The sequence below is a fragment of the Pogoniulus pusillus genome, chromosome 12, assembly GCF_015220805.1.
Source record: "Pogoniulus pusillus isolate bPogPus1 chromosome 12, bPogPus1.pri, whole genome shotgun sequence".
NCBI classification, from domain to species: Eukaryota; Metazoa; Chordata; class Aves; order Piciformes; family Lybiidae; genus Pogoniulus; species Pogoniulus pusillus.
The window spans coordinates 12,229,275-12,247,941 of NC_087275.1; the positions used below are offsets into that span (position 1 = coordinate 12,229,275).

The window sequence follows — 18,667 nt, forward strand, 5'->3', positions numbered from 1 at the left end:
TGCCAAACCAAGATCACCTAGGGCAGGCCACATAGGAATGCATCCAAGTTTTAAAAGTCTCAAGGGAAGGAGACTTCACAACCTTTCTGGGCAGCCTGTTCAGGTCCTTCATCACACTCTCTGTAAAGAAGTGTCTCCACATCCTGAAGTGAAACCTCCTGTGTTCCACCTTGTACCTGTTATTCATTGTCTTATCACTGGGCACCACCAAAGAGAAACCATCACTTTAATCCTGACACCCACTCCTCTCAGTCTTCTTTTCTCAAGACAAAACAGCCCCACCTCTCTTAGCCTTTCTTCATTGGAGAGATGTTCAAATCCCCTAATCATCCTTGTAGCTCTCTGTTGGACTCTCACCAGCAGATCCCTTTCTTTCTTAAATTGGGGAATCCAGAACTGGACACAGTAGTCAAGGTGTGATTTCAACAAGGCAGAGTAGAAGGACAGATCCCTAGATCTCCTGTTCACACCTTTCTTGATGGACCTCAGGATGTCATTTGCTCTCTTGGCCACAAAAGGCACATTGCTCTCCCATGGATAAATTGCTGTCCACTAGGACTCCAAGGTCTTTCTCCATGGAGCTGCTTTCAAGAAGGACAACTCCTAGTTTATACTGGTGCCCGGTGTCATTCCTCCTCAGAAGGACTCTTCACTTGTCCTTACTGAACTTGATGAAATTTTCCTTTGACCAGCTCTCCAGCTTGTCCACATCTCAATGGATGGCAGCACAGCCTGATGGGCTGTTAGCCACCTCTCCCAGATTTGCATTATCAGCAAATATGCTGAGGGTACACTCAATTCCCTCATCTAGCTCATTGATGAAGATACTGAACAGAACTTGACCCGGCAGTGATCCCTGGGGAACACCACTGGCCACAACACCAGATGGGAGGGAGCATTGATCTGTTTAAAGGTAGAAAGACTCTAAAGAGGGACCTGGATAGGCTGGATGGTTGGGCTCAGGGCAACTGTAAGAGATTCATCAAGGCCATGTGCTGGGTTCTGCACTTTGGTCACAACAATCCCATGCAACAATACAGACTTGGGGCAGAGTGGCTGGAAAGCTCCTAAGCAATGGAATTTCTGGGGGTATTAATTAGCTGAAGGTGAGTCAACAGTGTGCTCAGGTGGCCAAGAAGGCAAATGGTATCCTGGCCTGTGACAAACAGGAATAGAAAAGTGATCATCTCCTCTTTACTCAGCACTTTGGAGGCCACATCTTGAGTAATGTGTTCAGTTTTGGGGCTCTAACTAAAAGAGAGACATTGAGGTACTGGGGCAGGTCCAGAGAAGTTTGCAGTGAGGTGGGCATTGGTCTCATTTCCCTAGTAATAACTGATTGAACAAGAGGAAATGGCCTCAGGTTGCACCATGGGAGGTTTCGACTGGATATCAGAAGGAATTTCTTGACTGAAGGAGTTGTCAACCACTGGAATAGTCTGCTCAGAGAGATGGTTGAATCCCTATCTCTGGGGATGTTTAAAAGATACATAGATGAGGTTCTAAGGAACATGGTTTAGCATCATACTTGGTAGAACTAGAAATGGTTGGACTTGATCTTAAAGATCTTTTCCAGCCAAACAAAAAAATCTATGATTCTATGATTTTAATGTCTTTCTTAACTAAGTTTCTCTTCCTCAACATTTTTTTTTTAAGTCATGCAATGCTATACTCCTTCAATCTTTTCCTCTTGTTCTTATTTGGTATAACTATTTCCCTGTAGGTAGTTTTCTCTTCACCTTTTTTTTCCTCATTTGAGAATGCTGAAGCAACATGTTCATGTAAATGTCCTGCAGTGACAATCACCTCTACCAATAAATTATCCCTACTTATCTGTTAAAGGTTACTCACTCCAACAGACTTCCTTTCTCTTTAGTATTTCTGCAGTAATGTTATTTCATTCTTGGCTACACATTTCTTTAACACTGTTTTTCCATTCCTTCAGCCTCATTCTATAAACTTCCCATTCTTTTCTGTGCTTGAAGTGTTTTATGTTTCACACTTTATTCTTTTTATATTATAATAATGCCCTTGCACCTCAGTAATACCTTTTATGTAAAGCCCTATATGCTTTATAATAACTAATGAGTTAAGCTCTGTTATGGAAATTACACATGCCAGCCATCATAACAGGGTTTCACTCCAAGTTTCTGCCTAAGTGGAAAGATAGTTTCCTTTCTATAAGTACTTTTTATTGATAGTACTACAGCTTCAGCTGTATGCCTCCAAAGGGAGACTCCAAACAAAACAAATCCCTGGGCAATGATACTCTTACAATCTAAGTTCCCTATGCCACACACAGTAACTCTGAACCAATAGCAACACTGAAGTCTGAGGTCTTGGTATTTTTTGTCAATCTTTTTTTGTTTACTGTTTCCTTACTAAGCAGTTCCCAAGTAGTCATCTTCTTACACAATATCACATCCTCCTAAGTCAGTTTTGCCTGAGTCTGTAGTCAGCTAATTGGTATGCTGTAACAGAGTAGTTACAGTTCATATACCATAAGCTATAGATTTGTCTACTCTTCTTATTTATATTTATGCTTCTGCTTTAGTTTCAATTAACATTTTCTTTAACAGCTCTCAGTACATCATAAGAATTAATGTCTGTTCTTTCTATAAAATACAGGACACTGAGGCACTGGAGCAAGACAGCTGACCTCTTGGACATAAATACTAGGTCTCAGTCAAGATGTGATCTTGTTTTCTTGTTTGTTTGTTTTTTTTCTGGAAGGGACTTTGGTAATTCAATCTTGTACTTATTTTTGAAGTTCTCTTTTTCATGATATGCTTCTCTCACAAATAAGCTATTTTTATAATCATTATTTCCTGTTCATTCACTGATAGTAGTCCCTATGACTACTATATGGTTTGCTATTTAACTTTGCAAATCTATCAGAAAAGAAGGAAAGCAATATTTTAAAAGACATTTGAAACTCCTTATACTATGCTGTAAAATTAGCTCTTCCTATCACCGGAGAACTCATTCACAGAGGTACCAAATGATCACAAAAACTGATCATGGAAACTCATAAAAATCATTACAAGAGGCACAGAGAAAATAATAGTTTTAGAATGACAGCAAGAATCAGAAACGTACAGATTTAGACAGACATTAAGTTTAAGACTTAAAAGTATGGGAAAAGAAAAACCAGAAACAGATTGATAATAATATACCATTATCTCAATTATGCCAACAGTTGATTCAGTTGAAGCTACTGTCAAAATATCTTTATTTCTCAAGAATTCCTCTCTGTGGATGTGAATACACTGAGGTCCTTTTAGCTTCCTTTTTCTCTGCTTTTCAGTAGATCGTGTCCAATGTCCTTCTGGTACAGTGCATGAAATCACAAATAACATAGCAGACTGTCTGATCTTATGATATTTGAAATTGGGGACACTGATCTGTATTCTATCCTTTCTTAAGCAATCAAAGGGACAGAAGGTTGCAATTTCTTCTTCATGCAAACTTGGTCATTACTTGGTCATTCTCTTTTTCAGACTATTGCTCCCCCAGATATGCTCAAAAGAATCAGCCTTGTTTAACATAATGCTGTTTGATTTAGATCTGACTGTTATCATTAAGCATCTCTTTCATTTTTCATAGAGCAATTTAAAGCTGCAGATACTTTCAAACAAGGGAAAATATATTGCCCTCGGATTGCTTTATATATATATACACTGTGATGGAAGGCAGTATAAATCATACCACAGTACCATTTATATATGACAGAATAAGATAAATACAAATTCAGAACGAGTAAAGAAAACTCTTTTACAACTTTGTCAAATAGTTGCCATAAAAGTTAGCTAAAAATGGGAGCTAAAAAGATATTTTAAAATTAACCTTTCATATGAAGAATGCTCTACACAACTATCACCTACTGATTTTGGAAACTTTTAGACTTATACTACTATCTACTGTTGGTTTGGAGCGTTTCTGAGCTATCCATTATGTTGGTCACCAATATGTAAATAACAGAGAACTAACCAGACCATTTTTCTGGTTTACTGTATCAGTTCTGATGTTCCTACACCAAACAATGGTTTTAGATGTTTCTAAATCCATTGCTATTTAAAATAAACCCAAGAAAAACTTCAAAAATGCTTTTCACCTATAGGCAGAGCACAGCAGCCATCACTAATTCTCTGCTTAATAGATCACAATTCCATTAAAAATCTATCTTGTAATTGCTACTCAGGAGAATGGCAGCACCTCTGTAGCCTTCACAGACTCCTGAGTAATCTAATTCAGAAATTATCTTTTTCTTTTCAACTGGAAAAGGAAGGACTATATGATCTACAGTGGTCATATGCTACCTAACTGGATTTTTGCTTCCATGATTTGCAATTACATTCCAAGCAAATCATGATGCCATTGTCCAAGGTAAAAATAATCAAAAATACATTAACTGGAACTTTCTGAAGAGCACGACAGAGACTGTAAAACACTGTATTCCAGGGACAAAACTCATAAAAATTCTGACAGTTAGAGGAAAATGCAAAATCCATTTCCTTGTTTAGCTCTTCCAGGGTACATCTTTACTAAGTGCAAATGTATACTTACATCGGCAAAGACATCTGTTGGTCTTCAAGGGGAAGTGTTTTTCTTTTCCCAGTTGAGGGTTTTCAAACACTAAAAAAGCAAGTGCTTATATTCAGTCATTTAAGAGGCATTTGCCTCTCAGCATATAACTAGTAGTACATGCTGAGAAGTGAAATACTCACTTTGCTTGAATTGTAGACTCTTAAGTGAAAATATTGCAGCTGTTCTGAACATATATAAAAACTTAATTTTCCAGAGGCCTTGACTCTCTATTTATTTCCACATTTTTGTAAAAATACTCTATTTTCAAGATTAGTAGTTTTTCTTCTTTTGAATGTTGTGTGTACATAGATCATAGAATAAAGTGTTTAAGAAATTCTATCATTTTGGTATTTAAAGTGGTGTAGCTGGAAAACACAGACTCACAGCTTCACACTTCAACCAGTTAAAACATTGTAAAGGAGAAAAAACCAAACCAAAACAAAAGCAAATTAAAAAAAAAAAAAACAAACAAACCCAAAACTCAACCCAAAGCAAAACAAAAAAATCCAAAGATACCTGCTTAGATTTTTTTTTGCCTTCTCTTTTTCTTTCTTTAAAAGCAAACAAACAAACAAAAGTATAGATGAGACAAAAGTAGGTACACTACCAGTATCTAACATTTTTCTCTCTTTTCCTTAAAAAGGCTTCTAAGGACTGATGAGCCCTCAGAGAATGACTGCTCTCCCTTGATGTTTTTTCAGGTAAAAGGCTATCTATTGAAAGGCACCCTTTCAGCTCTGCAAATCTTGCTCACTGTGAATAGGGAAGAAGTCTGCGATCACGTTGGACATGACAGGAGCTTTCGCTTGATCACAGAGAGAAAAAAAACCAGATTTCCATTTCCAAATCCAATTTAGACCACAATTAAAACACTGATCCAAAATAATTCTGTCAAGCTGACTCCCAAGGACAAACACTGCAAGCAAGGGCAATAAAATAATCATGAAAGGTTCAGTGCCATAATACAATATATTAGCAACTGTCAGGTTTCTCCTTTTCGAGACAGTTTAAATAAATGACATGTGAGAAATAGAAAGTTTGGCTTCCACTCATATGTACTGCTAATGAGATTTTGGCAAATATAGCTGCAATATTTATTAAAATATCTCAACAAATGTTAATTTTGTGAGCCATTAAAATGTCTAGAATTTTTCCTTTTTTTTTTGCATACTCCTGGTCTGCCCTAACATGTGAACTAGAACTGCACTGTGCATCATTCTGCCATCTTCTATACGTGTTAGTTCAATGAGCTGCCTGTCTGTTCTTGTAACAAAGTACACACATAGTTCTTTCACCCTCAGGCCATCAGATTTTTTTTTCCAAAGAGCATGCTCCAGTTCAGCACCCATATTACCACTGTGGATGATAACTTGGGCCAGAAAAATATTTTTAATACCCAGGTAATGTGAAAGTCTGGCCAGAAAAACAACTGCAGAAATGTAAAAATAAAGACCAATCATGGACTGCAATCGCAAGCAGGAGGCAAATTATATTTTTATAGGTATCAAAGGATGCTAAGGCAACAAAATTATATCAGGAATTATTAAAGGAAAATACCATGAGAACTATTAACAAGCATTTAAAGAGCTTTAAAAATCAGTAGCATTTGTTACACTGGACAAGTGTGATTGTCCTACCTTTAATAATGGGGCAAACCATTATGTTGATTACAGCTGTCTCATGAGAGTAAATCAAAACATATTGGACAGTGGTTCTGATATCTCATAATTCCCCATAAGACTCTCCCAAAGTATTTTACTGCTGGAGCTATGGATCTACAGATAGCTTGAGCTGTTAAGAGTAACTGTTTTCTTAAGCACCACTGCTAACATGTAGTATGATTTGGTTGAATCAGAGTCACTCTTTCTTCTTGAGATTATTAATGATTGCTATTATTATTTAAATTGTTCACATGTAAAACACAACTTAAAGAGTTCATACTGATCATTACTTACGCCTGCTTGAAATTTCACAAGAAGAATGCTATAGGAAGGAAAAAAAGTAAGAAATGCTTTCATATGTTTTGTGCTTAAATATTTTCAAGTAGAGATTTAGTTAGCAATTAATGTCAATAAAGAACCACAAACAAATCTTAGCACCCTCTATGGCTTCTGTCTGTGGCATCATAGAAGTCACTAGATAAGAAATGTTTCTGAGGCAATGAGGATGCTAAGAGGAAGAAAACTACTACAGAATGATTTAAAGAATTCTTTATCTTGTACTTTGGGAATCATACAACAGAGCTACAGAACCACCAAAGGGCTGGGGCAGGAAGGCAATTATTGAGGTCCACTAGTCCAAACCATCACACCAAGACACATATAAGTCTATTTTGGCCTATTTAGGCTTACCACAACAGGTGTAAGAGGAACAATCCAGTCCTCAACAAGTTTTGAATTCTTTCTACAGATTTTGGTTATGTTCTGCTGAGTTGCTAAAATAAACACACAAACAAAAAAAAAGTCAATTAAAAAAACATAAATATTTCCCCTTCCTAACTCTTCTGGTAAATATTGATCTTTCTCAAACTCTACTCTTATTTTTTCTCTGTGAAGTAGAAGTCAGCACAGCAATACATACAATAAGCTTATTTATCTTCCTTGTCAAAATCATAACTGATGATTTCATCAGTGTTATTGGCACAGATGTTGCAAACAAAAAAAAAATTATTTCTTAGCTTTTTTTCCCTGCTGATTTTGTGTTTTCTGCAGTAATATAAATATTCCACAGCATTATCTGTAGCAACTGTGAGATTCTTAAATGCACTTTTTAGTTTCACAGAATGTATCTAGAACCTAGAAGCTAATTATGAAGTTGTAAGAGAGCTTTCTTATAATAATTAAAAAAAAAAAAAAATGAGTGCTGGGTCCAAATTACAGCAGAAATTACCAGAAGGATATCCTGAGCTTAATTCTGATCTTATGTACTGTACTTCCAGCTGTTCTGGGGCATAAACAAACTACCACTGTTGAATAGTCCAAGTTTAAAGAGCCTGAATACATGCATTAACATCATGTGTATGTGAAAACAGGAAATGAAACACCTGGAAAGTTTGAGGATCTCATTTTATGTGTGTTTTGATACAAAGAGATCTTTATGCTTTTAAGGGCCAGTCAGGCTCTGAGAAGGTTGAGGTCTGCTAACATAAAACAATAAGGAAAATTTAGGCCATTGTATAATTTAGAATTTCTTTCCCAATTAGATTTTTCTCATTTTGTTCAGCTTACTACAGATAGATCTACATAACAGGTAAGTGTTGTTAAAATTATCGGGTTTACATCAATTGCCTTTATAAGTCTTGAGTTAAAATCCACTACTTTTAGGGGGGCTATTTATTTATTTATTTATTTATTTTCCCATCATTGTTTATTCAATTATCATTTGAACGATACACTGAACACTTTGATCATGATCCTTCCTCCAACTGGAGAATTGGAGATGTGGACACAGTTCTTTTACCACACAGAGTAATCAATATACTAAAACTTATATGTGTTCCTTTTCTCTCAAAATTATTTATGTATAGAAATACTTGCTTCTGAATTCTCCATAAAGGTTTCACTGACTGTTGACATCCCTCATGTAAACCATCATATGTCCTTGCTCACTTGTAACCCATACAATTCAACAGCTACTCAGTCTCAGTGAAAACTGGGACAGCAATGTGAATTGAGTAGTTGGACAACCCTGAACCTCAGACTATTCAATTTGTGCAGCACTTAAAATGTGCATCATGGTATAGAACTTTAGCCCAAATGTATCTATAAATTACTAATTTTCATTTTATATCTAATTTTATATTCTGTAGATAACAGTTTTTCCCTTTGGTATGGGGTTTTGTACAGTTTTAGTCTTTGCTCTTAATGAAAATACAAATAGTTGAATAAGTGTGATTTACATTTTATTCTGAATATCTCTGAAATTCATCATGATTCAAAGCACTTTGAGGAATTAGTTTCAGTCACAGACCAACAGCTGAGAAAAGCCTGTGTTTTGCACACACAACCACTTTAAAAACAACTGCTCTTCAAATTATCACCATGTAGCAAACATCCTTAGCTACTTCACATGCTGAAATGTTTGGTGCATCTCGGTGAAGGCCAGAAAATTTTGTCTTTTATTCAGTGCTGCAGTAATATAACATTATAGAAGGTCCCTTCAATTAAATTAACTGATATTGCACTAAACTAGATATTAGCATTTGCATGATCTGGTAATATATTTAATGGAAGAATATTTTTTGTCTCAGAGATGGCAAAAAATGGCTGGTGGGACTTGAGTAACCAAAAGTGTGGTGTTTACATTCGTAAAGCATCGAGGTGGCAGTTCCGGTGAGCTAAGGAAATGTAGCACTTTGTGCAACATTGTTTGGTAGCATCCACGATATTCCCATCTAAAAAAATGCTTTAGATATTGTACAAAATAAAATCCAGTGCTAACAAGAAAAGTTGATAGTCCCCCCAAAAATGTAAAGTGGTATGTGTGTTCATAAACATATCATAAAAGAGGTAAAGTACAAAACTGCCATGTTGCTGAGCATGTAGGCAGTTATATTTGAGCCAGCTGGAGTACCTTAGCATTAGAAGTTTCATTCTCAGGTAAAATAATCAAAATGTCCACAATCTTCCCAAGTATCTGAAGCTGATAGTGAACAGATATTAACTTGTTGAGAGATCATGTTTTTTGAGTAACTGATCTGATCTAGACATGTATCTATGCAGTAACCTGGAAGACAGGAAAATCTCTCTCTAGAGTTCAAATGCTACTTTTGCTGTACTAGACACAGAAGTGTGCAATGCTTCCTTCAGACATATAAATTCAGCTTATTGATTTCTTTTGTCAGCACAATGTTTTATATTGTAAGCAAATTAGCACACTGTGCTTCATGCAACCTTGCTACCTTCAACAATTAAGCGGTCATCTTTACACGGACAAAATTATTTTGTACGTGCCCTTGTCATTATTCAGTTCCAGAAATTATACTGAAAATTATCCCCCCTACACAAATTCCATGAATCTCTTTTTAGCATCTGAATAATTTCAAGATCATTTCAAGTTCCTCTTACAGGAAGAGCTTTTAATTTAAAGTGACTTGAAAATGAGAGGAAACAACGTTTTTGCCTCTTTCTTATAAAATCTTAATCCAAAATGATAGCTATGAAATTCCCTATAAGATGTGAAGAACTTGAAACATAGCAGTGGTGCAAACATTTATGAGACTGCTTTTTCATGCGCCATTTCCTCACCACAATAATGTTATTTTTCACTGTTGTATAATTTATCCTAGTGCCACTTTAATTGTGTTTTTAGTGTTCATATGAAAGTATTCTATTACACAACAACTCACTTTGGAGATGATCAGCAATTGGGTTCACAAGCACCGCTTAAAAATACCTTGTCTACAGAAGGCGTTTTCCTGCAAGTGCAACACATCAGGTTTGCAGGCATTTCAGAGTACTCCAAATTCTTTTCTTCTCCAACCCCCACCCCAACCCCAATGGTTTGAATGGGGAGGAGAAGAAGGCACAAAACCTGCTTTCCCCCCCTGCCCTGCAGGCTCAAATGGGGGACAGCAGGGAACGCCTTTCTGCACACGTGCTGACCCATGTAGGAGTCCACGCTGCAGTCGGGCTGGTGGTTGGCTGGGTTTTTGCACCCAGTATAAAATGGCAAATGAACACTTTGTCTAGAAAAGGGTAAATAGACAAAGGGAGAAGGAGAGGTGGTTCTGCCTTGAAAGAGTTCCCGCCTTGACAGACTTCCCCACAGGACAGGTTCCTGTCGTGACAGAATTCCTGGTTTAGACTGTCCCCGCTTTTGGACGCCTCCTTTTTGCATGTTTTTTACACCATCCCTGCCTTTGGACGGTTCTCCCCACTTTTGCACCATTCTGTGCAAACTTGCGAGCTTGGCAAGTCCTGGGGTCTTTTTGAGAGAGCTGCTGGAGGCACCCAGACCTGGCTACTCTCGAATCATTTCAGCAGCCAACTTCCTGGCTGTCTTCCAGACTGAGGGACCCTAGCAGCTTGTCTCTCCCCTGCCACTGCTGAGACAGTGTCACTTCCATGAATCCCTGTCTTGTGCCAGCCATGTCTTGAGACATTTCTGAGTTTGGCAGCTTTGTCACTTACCTTGGGTTTCTGCCGCATGGATCCAGACTATTGGGTACTGCTTGCAGTGTCAGAATCAGTCGAGCCACAGAGAAATCCAGCAAGGGATGATTTCCGAATACCTGTCTCACTTCTGTGAGTAAAGCCTGCTGTTCCCTAATTCTCTGCTCAGCCCAATTGATAGTGGGTTAAAGTTGTGTTTATAGCTTAGCCTTTTCAATTTCCTGACTTCCTAAATCTCTAAACATCCTTTTGAAGAATCCCCAATCGAATTAGAATCTGTAAATAAACCTAACTAGGTTTGTGTATAGTTTGGGAGTGGAGTTTTCAGGAAAATAAAATATTTCTATTTTTGTAATTCCTGACTCAGCCACATCAATTCCCTGCCTCCACGACAGCAGGAAGGAGCATATTGTCTTTTCTCTTTTCCCTATCTCTTTCCTTTCCTGCCACCCCCCACATTTAGTAATTACTTCAGGACCTGTCAATTTTCCTTACAACTCTTTGTTATTTCTGGACATATGACCGCCCTGGTCTTTCTTCCTAACTGTGCCATTAGCCTACTTCTAAAATTTCCAGCTAGTTTTAGGTTACTTCCTTAACATTTCAGTGTATGTAAGACAAGTCAGAAAACCCGTCTGGATCTCTTGGCAAGTTGTCCACAGGAAAAGACATATTTCACTATAAATATCCATTATGAAATCATCATCAAGACATAGGTTTCTCTATTTATTTGCATTTGCATTGAACACACAATCATCAATCAATTTTGAAATAAAGTACTTCACGCCATGAAGATGCTACTTAACAAGTTCAGTCACAGCAAGTTTACAGATGTTGTAAACTGATTTAAGTGCAATGATAATAACTTAAAATGTTTCTGTTCCCAGGGCCGAATTTTGCCACTTTTATTCATGCCATAAGATAAGGTTCACTGAGGGAAATACGTAAGTAATAAGGGGGAAATTAGTTCTTACTGTCTTTCTGCTAACTTCACAGGTAGTAAAAAAAATGTAGAAAAGCTGTGTATGACAGCACAGTTGTGAAGGCTGGAGGCTGTTGTGTGACAGAAAAGACAGATAACTTACAGATATATCCACTTCGATTCTCAGTATGGTATCCTAAAAGATCCAAGGTACTAATCAAACATGTATGTAACATTAGGTAACAGTTTCTCTTATTTTCCTCTGAGAGTTTTCTGTCAAGTCTTTTCAGTCACCAGAATTCTATTTTAATTGCTTTGAGAACCTATCAAAGTTGATTTCACCACCTTTGCCTCAACAGAATGATACTCTTCTTGATAGTGCACATCTGGGCTGTTCAAATAAGATAGTAATCATTTCAGTTTATTTCTGGTCTTATTTTTTAAATTTACATAGCTTTAAAATATGGTTTTGGTGTTGGTATTTTTTTCTGCATATTCGTTACGCATGTGATTGCAGAAATCGTATTTTCTACTCTCCTAGTCTAAGCATACCCATTCAGCTCCATGTCAAGCTTCTCCGTAGGAAACGGCACACCCTTTGAAGAAAAACAATGAGCTGAAAAATGCCAAATACTATAGGTGTGTTGTTATTGATGCTGATTAGTGTTTTACAACACTTTTGAAATGCTTATCTTTGGGTTCAGCATATGGTCACAAACATCAAGTGTCATATGGATGTGGATGGCAGAAAAGCTGTTCACTTTTTCTGCATTTTTCCAATCTCTGCGTGACCTCCTTGTGATATGCTGTTGTGGTTCACTACCATATACTTTTTAAGAGAACTTCCTTCTGTACAAATGAGTTGTTACACAACCAGCAGAAACTATGAAGTCCTGAATACTTATGTACGTTGTCCCCTCCTCTCCATCCCTTTACTGCATGGTCTCAGGATCTCTACATATACCTTGTAGGTGGTACATGTGACAGAGTACTTCAAGCTACATGTCTACTGGTAGATGAATCAGCTGCTGCCTTTTCATTCAGTGAAGTCTCTGTGTTTTACAGTATGTGCTGGTTTGAGGCTAATTGGAATATTTTAATGAGAGAAATTAGATCATTGGTTGTGAAAAGAAAATAATGATGAAGCCTATATCATTCATTGGTTTGCTGAGAAGGATAAAAAAAACCAAAAACAAAAAGTAAACAATTTGTCTCACTTTGTTCTCAGACACTACTCCTATTCACTTCTCCCTCATCCTGCTCTATCTCTCCACTAACAAATCACAATGTAAGCTTTGCTGGTTGTTTTTGTTTGCCTATATAGGAAAGTTGAGGGAGAAAGAGAGGGTAGAAAGGGTAGCTTTACATCCCTTCTGGGCAGTTTCCTTTGTCTGGGAGGGAGTCTGGATTTCTGTATTATTTGTAATTTGAATACAGTTGTAAATACTTGAAAATATATTGTATATATATGCTTATAAATTTAGCTTTGCTGTAAATATAGCTTCATCTTACTTCCAAGCTGTTTGAGCTAGTCTGGTAAATTTCAATAGTGTGGGGGAGGGGGGAGAATTTCCTAACCCACCACACGGTAGTACTACAAGAATGTGATTATCTTCGAGATTTATAGTAATCTTTTGTTGACTTGCTTCATTGCTTCAAAGAGAAGAGCATGTTCCTCTTTTCCTTGAGACACTAGACTAAAACCAGATGTCTCCAAATCCTGTAGCTACATAGCATGGACAGTCTACACAGTGGGCTCTAGTTACTTTTGTAGACTAGGTGGAATTGTCAGGACAAGAGTTCTGTTTGGAGATAAAGCATCCTCATCCAATTTTAAAGAAGCAAGAATTGCTCAGTTAGACCTGACACTGCAGAAATTCTCATCATAATTATGATTTAAAGTAATCAAACGTGAGATAGTTACATTTCTTCTATTGTGTTTAGTTCTCATGGGGAAAGGGACTTCCTCATTGCTTTGGTGTCTGTGCAGATCAAGGTGTTCTGTATTTACCTTTCACCCTTGATTAAAGGATATTACAATAGATGTTAAGGTATGCATGCAAGTTATTTGGTTTTATTTATTAATACCGGTTATATTTTCTCTAGTTATTCCACTTTTGATGGATGGTAACACTCCAAATATGTCAAAACCATCAACAGATTTGACAAATTTGCCATTCTACCAAATTCATAATGAGATTTTTTTGCTTTTTGCCCAGTAAGATTTATATATCTTTAAAAGTTTTTTTTTTTTTTTTAAATGTAATATTTGTTTTCATCATCTTCCTGTATTCTCTCTGTATTAATGATGTCTATTTCTGTAGTTGGGTACGGGGCTAATGGAATCTTCTTACATGGAAAACCTCATTAACCAAAATACTGACTTTTGTTGTGCTCATTTGAACTTCCACTAAAGGTCCTAGCCAAAACTTTCTGCAGTTAGGCATCTCTGTCAACATCTGGGAGAACAGCTCCTAATTACAAATGCAGTTCTCACCTAAAAGGCTTTGATGAAGTGGATGTATTTTGGATTTCCAAAACTGTATGAGGAATTACAATTGCATTCCCACTTAAACAGAGATGGAAATCTTAATTTCATATTAGGTTACAAAAATCTTTACTTTCAAGAGCAGGGCCACATGGCATGGAGCAATGAAGTTCTGATTTATGTGGTGCAGACTAACCAACCAATGGCACAAAGCTCTCCCCTCTACCAGCATTTTCTGTATGTGTTCTCAAGTATCCTAAACCATCATCTTCTGAGGAAAGAGTCAATTTTATCACATACCTTGTTGACCCCAGCAAGATCTGACTATATCACTTCTTCCTCCTATATTTCATAATTTTGTTTGACTATGGAGCAGCAAGAGTCAAGCCAGAGATAACAATTGTGTCATTTACATTATCTTTCTACAAAAGGATTTTTTTACCTTTCTTCTTTGTCCTCCTTCTTCCCCTTATCCTTTAAAAAAAAAAAAAAAAAAAAAAAAAAAAAAAGAGGAAAAAAGATCTGAAAAAATCATTATGAATGTGCTAATGTGGAGGAATCTTTTATTAACTACTACCACTGCTGCCCCACATTAATATAAATCCACTTCTAGCACCTTCCATGTATCTACCATACAGGTGGTGTCAAATTTAGAGAATCTGCTTTGGAGACCGTAGTTTAATCGAATTCCCCTCTGCTTCAGATTACCTCTTCAAAGTCGAGCTGGACAAACCCTCATCTCTTTAGAAGAAGGCTGTTGGGCTTTTTTTTCCGCTTACAATGTCCTCAGGGAGCGATCACTGAGGCATCCGAGAAGGTAAGCAATTTATTTGTTTATCGGTTTCGTTTCACGCAGTCATAAACAGCAGAGGTATTTTTTCCCCTCTGTGCTAATAACGAAAGTCAAAGCAGGTGAATTCCTAGACAGCTAAACGCCTATCTCTAAACCCAGCGTGATTAGCCCCCAGACACAGTGGTATGTGAGGTCTGTAGCGGGAGCGCTTCGCACCGAGAGGCGGAATCAGGTCCCGCCGCTCCGCTCCCGGGAGCCACGCGGCAGCGGGAGGCATGCACCCGCCGCCCTCCAGCGGAAGCCCCGCGGGCAGTACTGGGGCCGCCGTCACCGCGCAGCAGGGCGCTCCCGGGAGGAGCGCGAATGACAGAGCCAGGCCAATCCCGCACTGCGCTCCCCTCGCCCTCGCAGCCGAAGAGCCGCTTTTGGCTCTGCGCTCCCAGGAAGCTCCGAGTTCCCAGTAGGATTCTCTGTAAAGCCGCCGCCTCTCCCTTTAGGCTGTCTCACCTCAGGCGACGGCGGTGATGAACTGCCTCCAAGAGGCGGCGATGGCGAGGCGACAGAGCTGCTTCACCCCCTCAGGAAGGCTGCGGGCGAGCCGGGAGGGAGAGGGGCTTAAAGCCTGCCATTGCCTCTCTCAGCAGCGGAAGAATCTCCCACCGATGCCGCTTGTCGGTGGTGCGACCATGGATGTGTCGCGGAAGGATCCGCGCGGGCCGCCTTATGCCCGCCTCCTGCGCGGCGGCCCCTGCCGCCCCGATATAGTGCGGCACGGGGAGGCGCTGGCAGTCACTTGGCGAGCGGCGCTCCGCAAGTGCGGGTCTGCGCGGACGGCAGCAGACGACAGCAGGGTTTGCTGGTGCTGGTCGAGCACATCCAACTTGGAACTGTCCACCGGCGCGAGCTCCTGAACATGAGCCTCCTGTCTTTCTACCTGCTCGGATTGCTCCTTGGTAGCGGGCAAGGTAGGAGCGGGGCTGCCTTCGGTGTGGTGCTGGCTTTTTATTTATTTATTTATTTAATTAATTATTATTCTTACCTATGTTGACTGCTCGGTCAGGTTAGCATACAACCGGAAAGGAAGCGGAGGAAATTGAAGCGATATATCACCTTGGGACCAAATTTAAGATCACCTTAAACTTGCTTCATCGTTTTCCCTCTCCCCGATTCCTTTTTCATTTTTTTTTAAGTCTGCAAGAGGTGTTGTGAGGAAAAAGAAAACCCAACAAAAAAGCTGGAAGATGCTGAGTGCACTTAGCTGCTTTGCATAGGGGGTGCCGGTTTTCTTTTCTTTTTTTTTCTCCTTTCTTGGCCCGAAAATGAGAGGGAGATCAAACGACTTAAAAAAAAATAAATCTGTCAGGGTCGTGCCTTCAAATACAAGTCTGCTTGAGAGAAAGGCAATGTGGGTTTCATTTTTAGAACCGAAGTGCTGCTGCCGGTAGAGCCGGTGAGAAATCTAACCTGAAGTCTTCCCTGTCGGGGTTTCATTCTTCCCTTCTGAAGACCGTTCCGCTCGCTCTACGGGGACACCGAGCTCCTCGGCTCGCAGCGGCGGGGAGTGTACATGGGGATGTGTTGGTGTAGGGGTACGGCCGAGGGCGTGTGCGCAGAAGTGAAGACTTTTGTCAATGAAATAACGCCACGGAGGCAGATGTATGCGTGGAAGACGGGGCGTGCTGGGGTTGCGCCTCTGGGCACTGTTTGCTTTTTGCATATGTATGTGCATTTAATCCACGCAACGCTTCGTCATATACGCACTTGGGGGCTGTGGTGCGCCTGGCATATTGGTGATGTGTACGGTTTTGGGGGGATTTTTTGTGTTTTGTTTTTTTCCCTTCCTTTTTAACAAATATTTTTTTATATGAAATATTTATTTATTTAGGATGTCACCGGTGTGGTTACTTGAGTGTTTGCGCTACTTTAGTAGACGGGGAGGGGAAGGGCCGTGGGGAGCGGGCTGGTGCGCGGCAGGAGTTCTCCGCGGTGAGGGGGGGGGATCAATTGCAGTGTCTCCGAACTGTTCGGGCAAGTTTCTGGCGTTCATGTGGGGCCGAACCGGGCCGCTGTGCGTCTTGTGAGATGCCCTTTCAGAAACGCCTGAAAGCTCTGCGTTGTCCGCACCTGAGGGGCAGGGGTATGCTCTCGAGGCCTTTTAAAGGGGGATTTAAGATTGGGGATGGAGAGAAAAAAAACAAAACACTAGCAGAACCCAGACGGCTGTCAACGGAGGCTTGGGAATGATTGGTAGAGACCCCTGGCGCTTGCTTCTGCCACCGCCTTGCAGCAGGGGGCGGTAGAGCTCCACGGCGGCTGCGGCAGATACCCCGAACCGGGACGGGGGTGGCTTCGCTTGCCTGTCGCCCCGTCCGCCTCCGTGCAGCACCACGGAGGTGCCCCGGAGAGCGGGGAGGCACGAACACCCTCGCTCCCGAGCGCCGGGGATCTGTGTCTCACCCTATCGCTATACGGAATCTGATGAGCGGTCTGATGAGATCTGTTGCGCTTGAGAAAGGGGGGGGAGGGGGCATTGTGCTTTGAGGTACTGAGACTGCAGCTCTGATGGTATCCTTCCATGTATTTACCGTCTAACCTCTTAACCCAGCGCACAATTAGTCGTGGTGACATGTAGCAAAGAGCCTTCAATTCACGTAAGATTGTTTCTATGCTTTTGCCACCCGGGGAGAAGCTCTCAACGTCTCCCGGTTGGCAACGGTTCACAAACAGTCCGGAGGTTTTTCAGCACAGCCAGCACTAGACTGGCAAAGGAAGAGAAGAACGGGAAAGCTTCCTTCAGACTTTGCATTCATTGGTCTACCTTGGTGTGGCAGAGATGTGTTCTGTGTTTCCTCTAACGGAGAATGGTGGAAAGCCAGTTTGTGAAGTGTAATTACTGCAGTGTAGGAGGAGTACATAGTATTGGTATCTTACTATCCCAGATATCAGGAGATAAATAGCAGAGTGAAACTCTTTATACCGTTGAGCTGAGTTTTAAAAATTGCAGGGGGATGGATATGAGGGGAAGATGGAAAGGAAGAGAGCTGAGTGTATCTTGTATTGGTAGTAAGTTGTTATTATCTAGTTAAAAATCTTTTTTTAAATTTTTATTTGCTTTGTTTTTTAAGATAAAGGGAGGAGGATTTTTGATCTGGCTGTAGAAATAGCAGTTACATGCAGCCTAGATCCACAGCAGCAGATAGTAAATGGGAATGGGAAAACATCTGCGTATGTAAAATATTCCCATTTAAGTTTCTAGAGGAGAGAAAAATTCTATAGTGATGTAAAAGTTTTTTTTTTTAATTGCCTTTAAAAAAATATTTTAACAAACAGCACTGTGGTGAGTGATTTACTGTGCATTTTTTTTTTGTTTTTGACACCTCCTTGGAGTAATCTTGAGAGATACTTGAAGTGATTCAAATCATTTGAGAAGCTATTCCAAAAACTTGGGATCTGTCATCTTTCAGGAATGCAGTGGTGGGGAACACTTACATCATCAACTGAAGGCTGCAGTGTTTGTGACATATTTGTTTTGTTTTTAAGAAAATGAGTGTTATCAGAGCATGAAATGATGATTATGACTTCTCTATCTCTACTTCTAACATCAGAAGGATGTGGATAGTTAAGAAAAAGCCAATAACTAGATTTTGGTCCTTTGCCTTTGAAATATTAAGAGTCTTAGCTGCAGCAGATTTTATGAATGATCAAAGCTTTTTCTTTGGGAAATGGTGGTGTTTAAGACCAAGGAGAGGGAATCATGACATATA

At 39.7% G+C, this 18,667-nt stretch overlaps 1 protein-coding gene and 1 long non-coding RNA gene across 3 annotated transcripts in view; one reads left to right on the plus strand and one right to left on the minus strand.

Moving 5' to 3' along the window:
- Window positions 1-4,566: 4,566 nt before the first annotated feature.
- LOC135179978 (uncharacterized) lies at window positions 4,567-15,536 on the minus strand. Its single transcript, XR_010304223.1, has 3 exons — window positions 15,411-15,536; window positions 14,553-14,584; window positions 4,567-4,635 (listed from the first exon to the last, which is right to left on the minus strand). It is a non-coding gene; the product is annotated as an uncharacterized LOC135179978 (long non-coding RNA).
- A 193-nt stretch (window positions 15,537-15,729) lies between these two features.
- NCAM2 (neural cell adhesion molecule 2) overlaps window positions 15,730-18,667 on the plus strand; it is a 208,197-nt gene continuing 205,259 nt past the window's right edge. For both annotated transcript variants that reach the window (XM_064152345.1, XM_064152346.1), the window contains exon 1: window positions 15,730-15,868. In XM_064152345.1, the coding sequence (XP_064008415.1) occupies window positions 15,817-15,868 (52 nt within the window). In that variant the 5' untranslated portion in view covers window positions 15,730-15,816. The remainder of the gene's footprint in view (window positions 15,869-18,667) is intronic.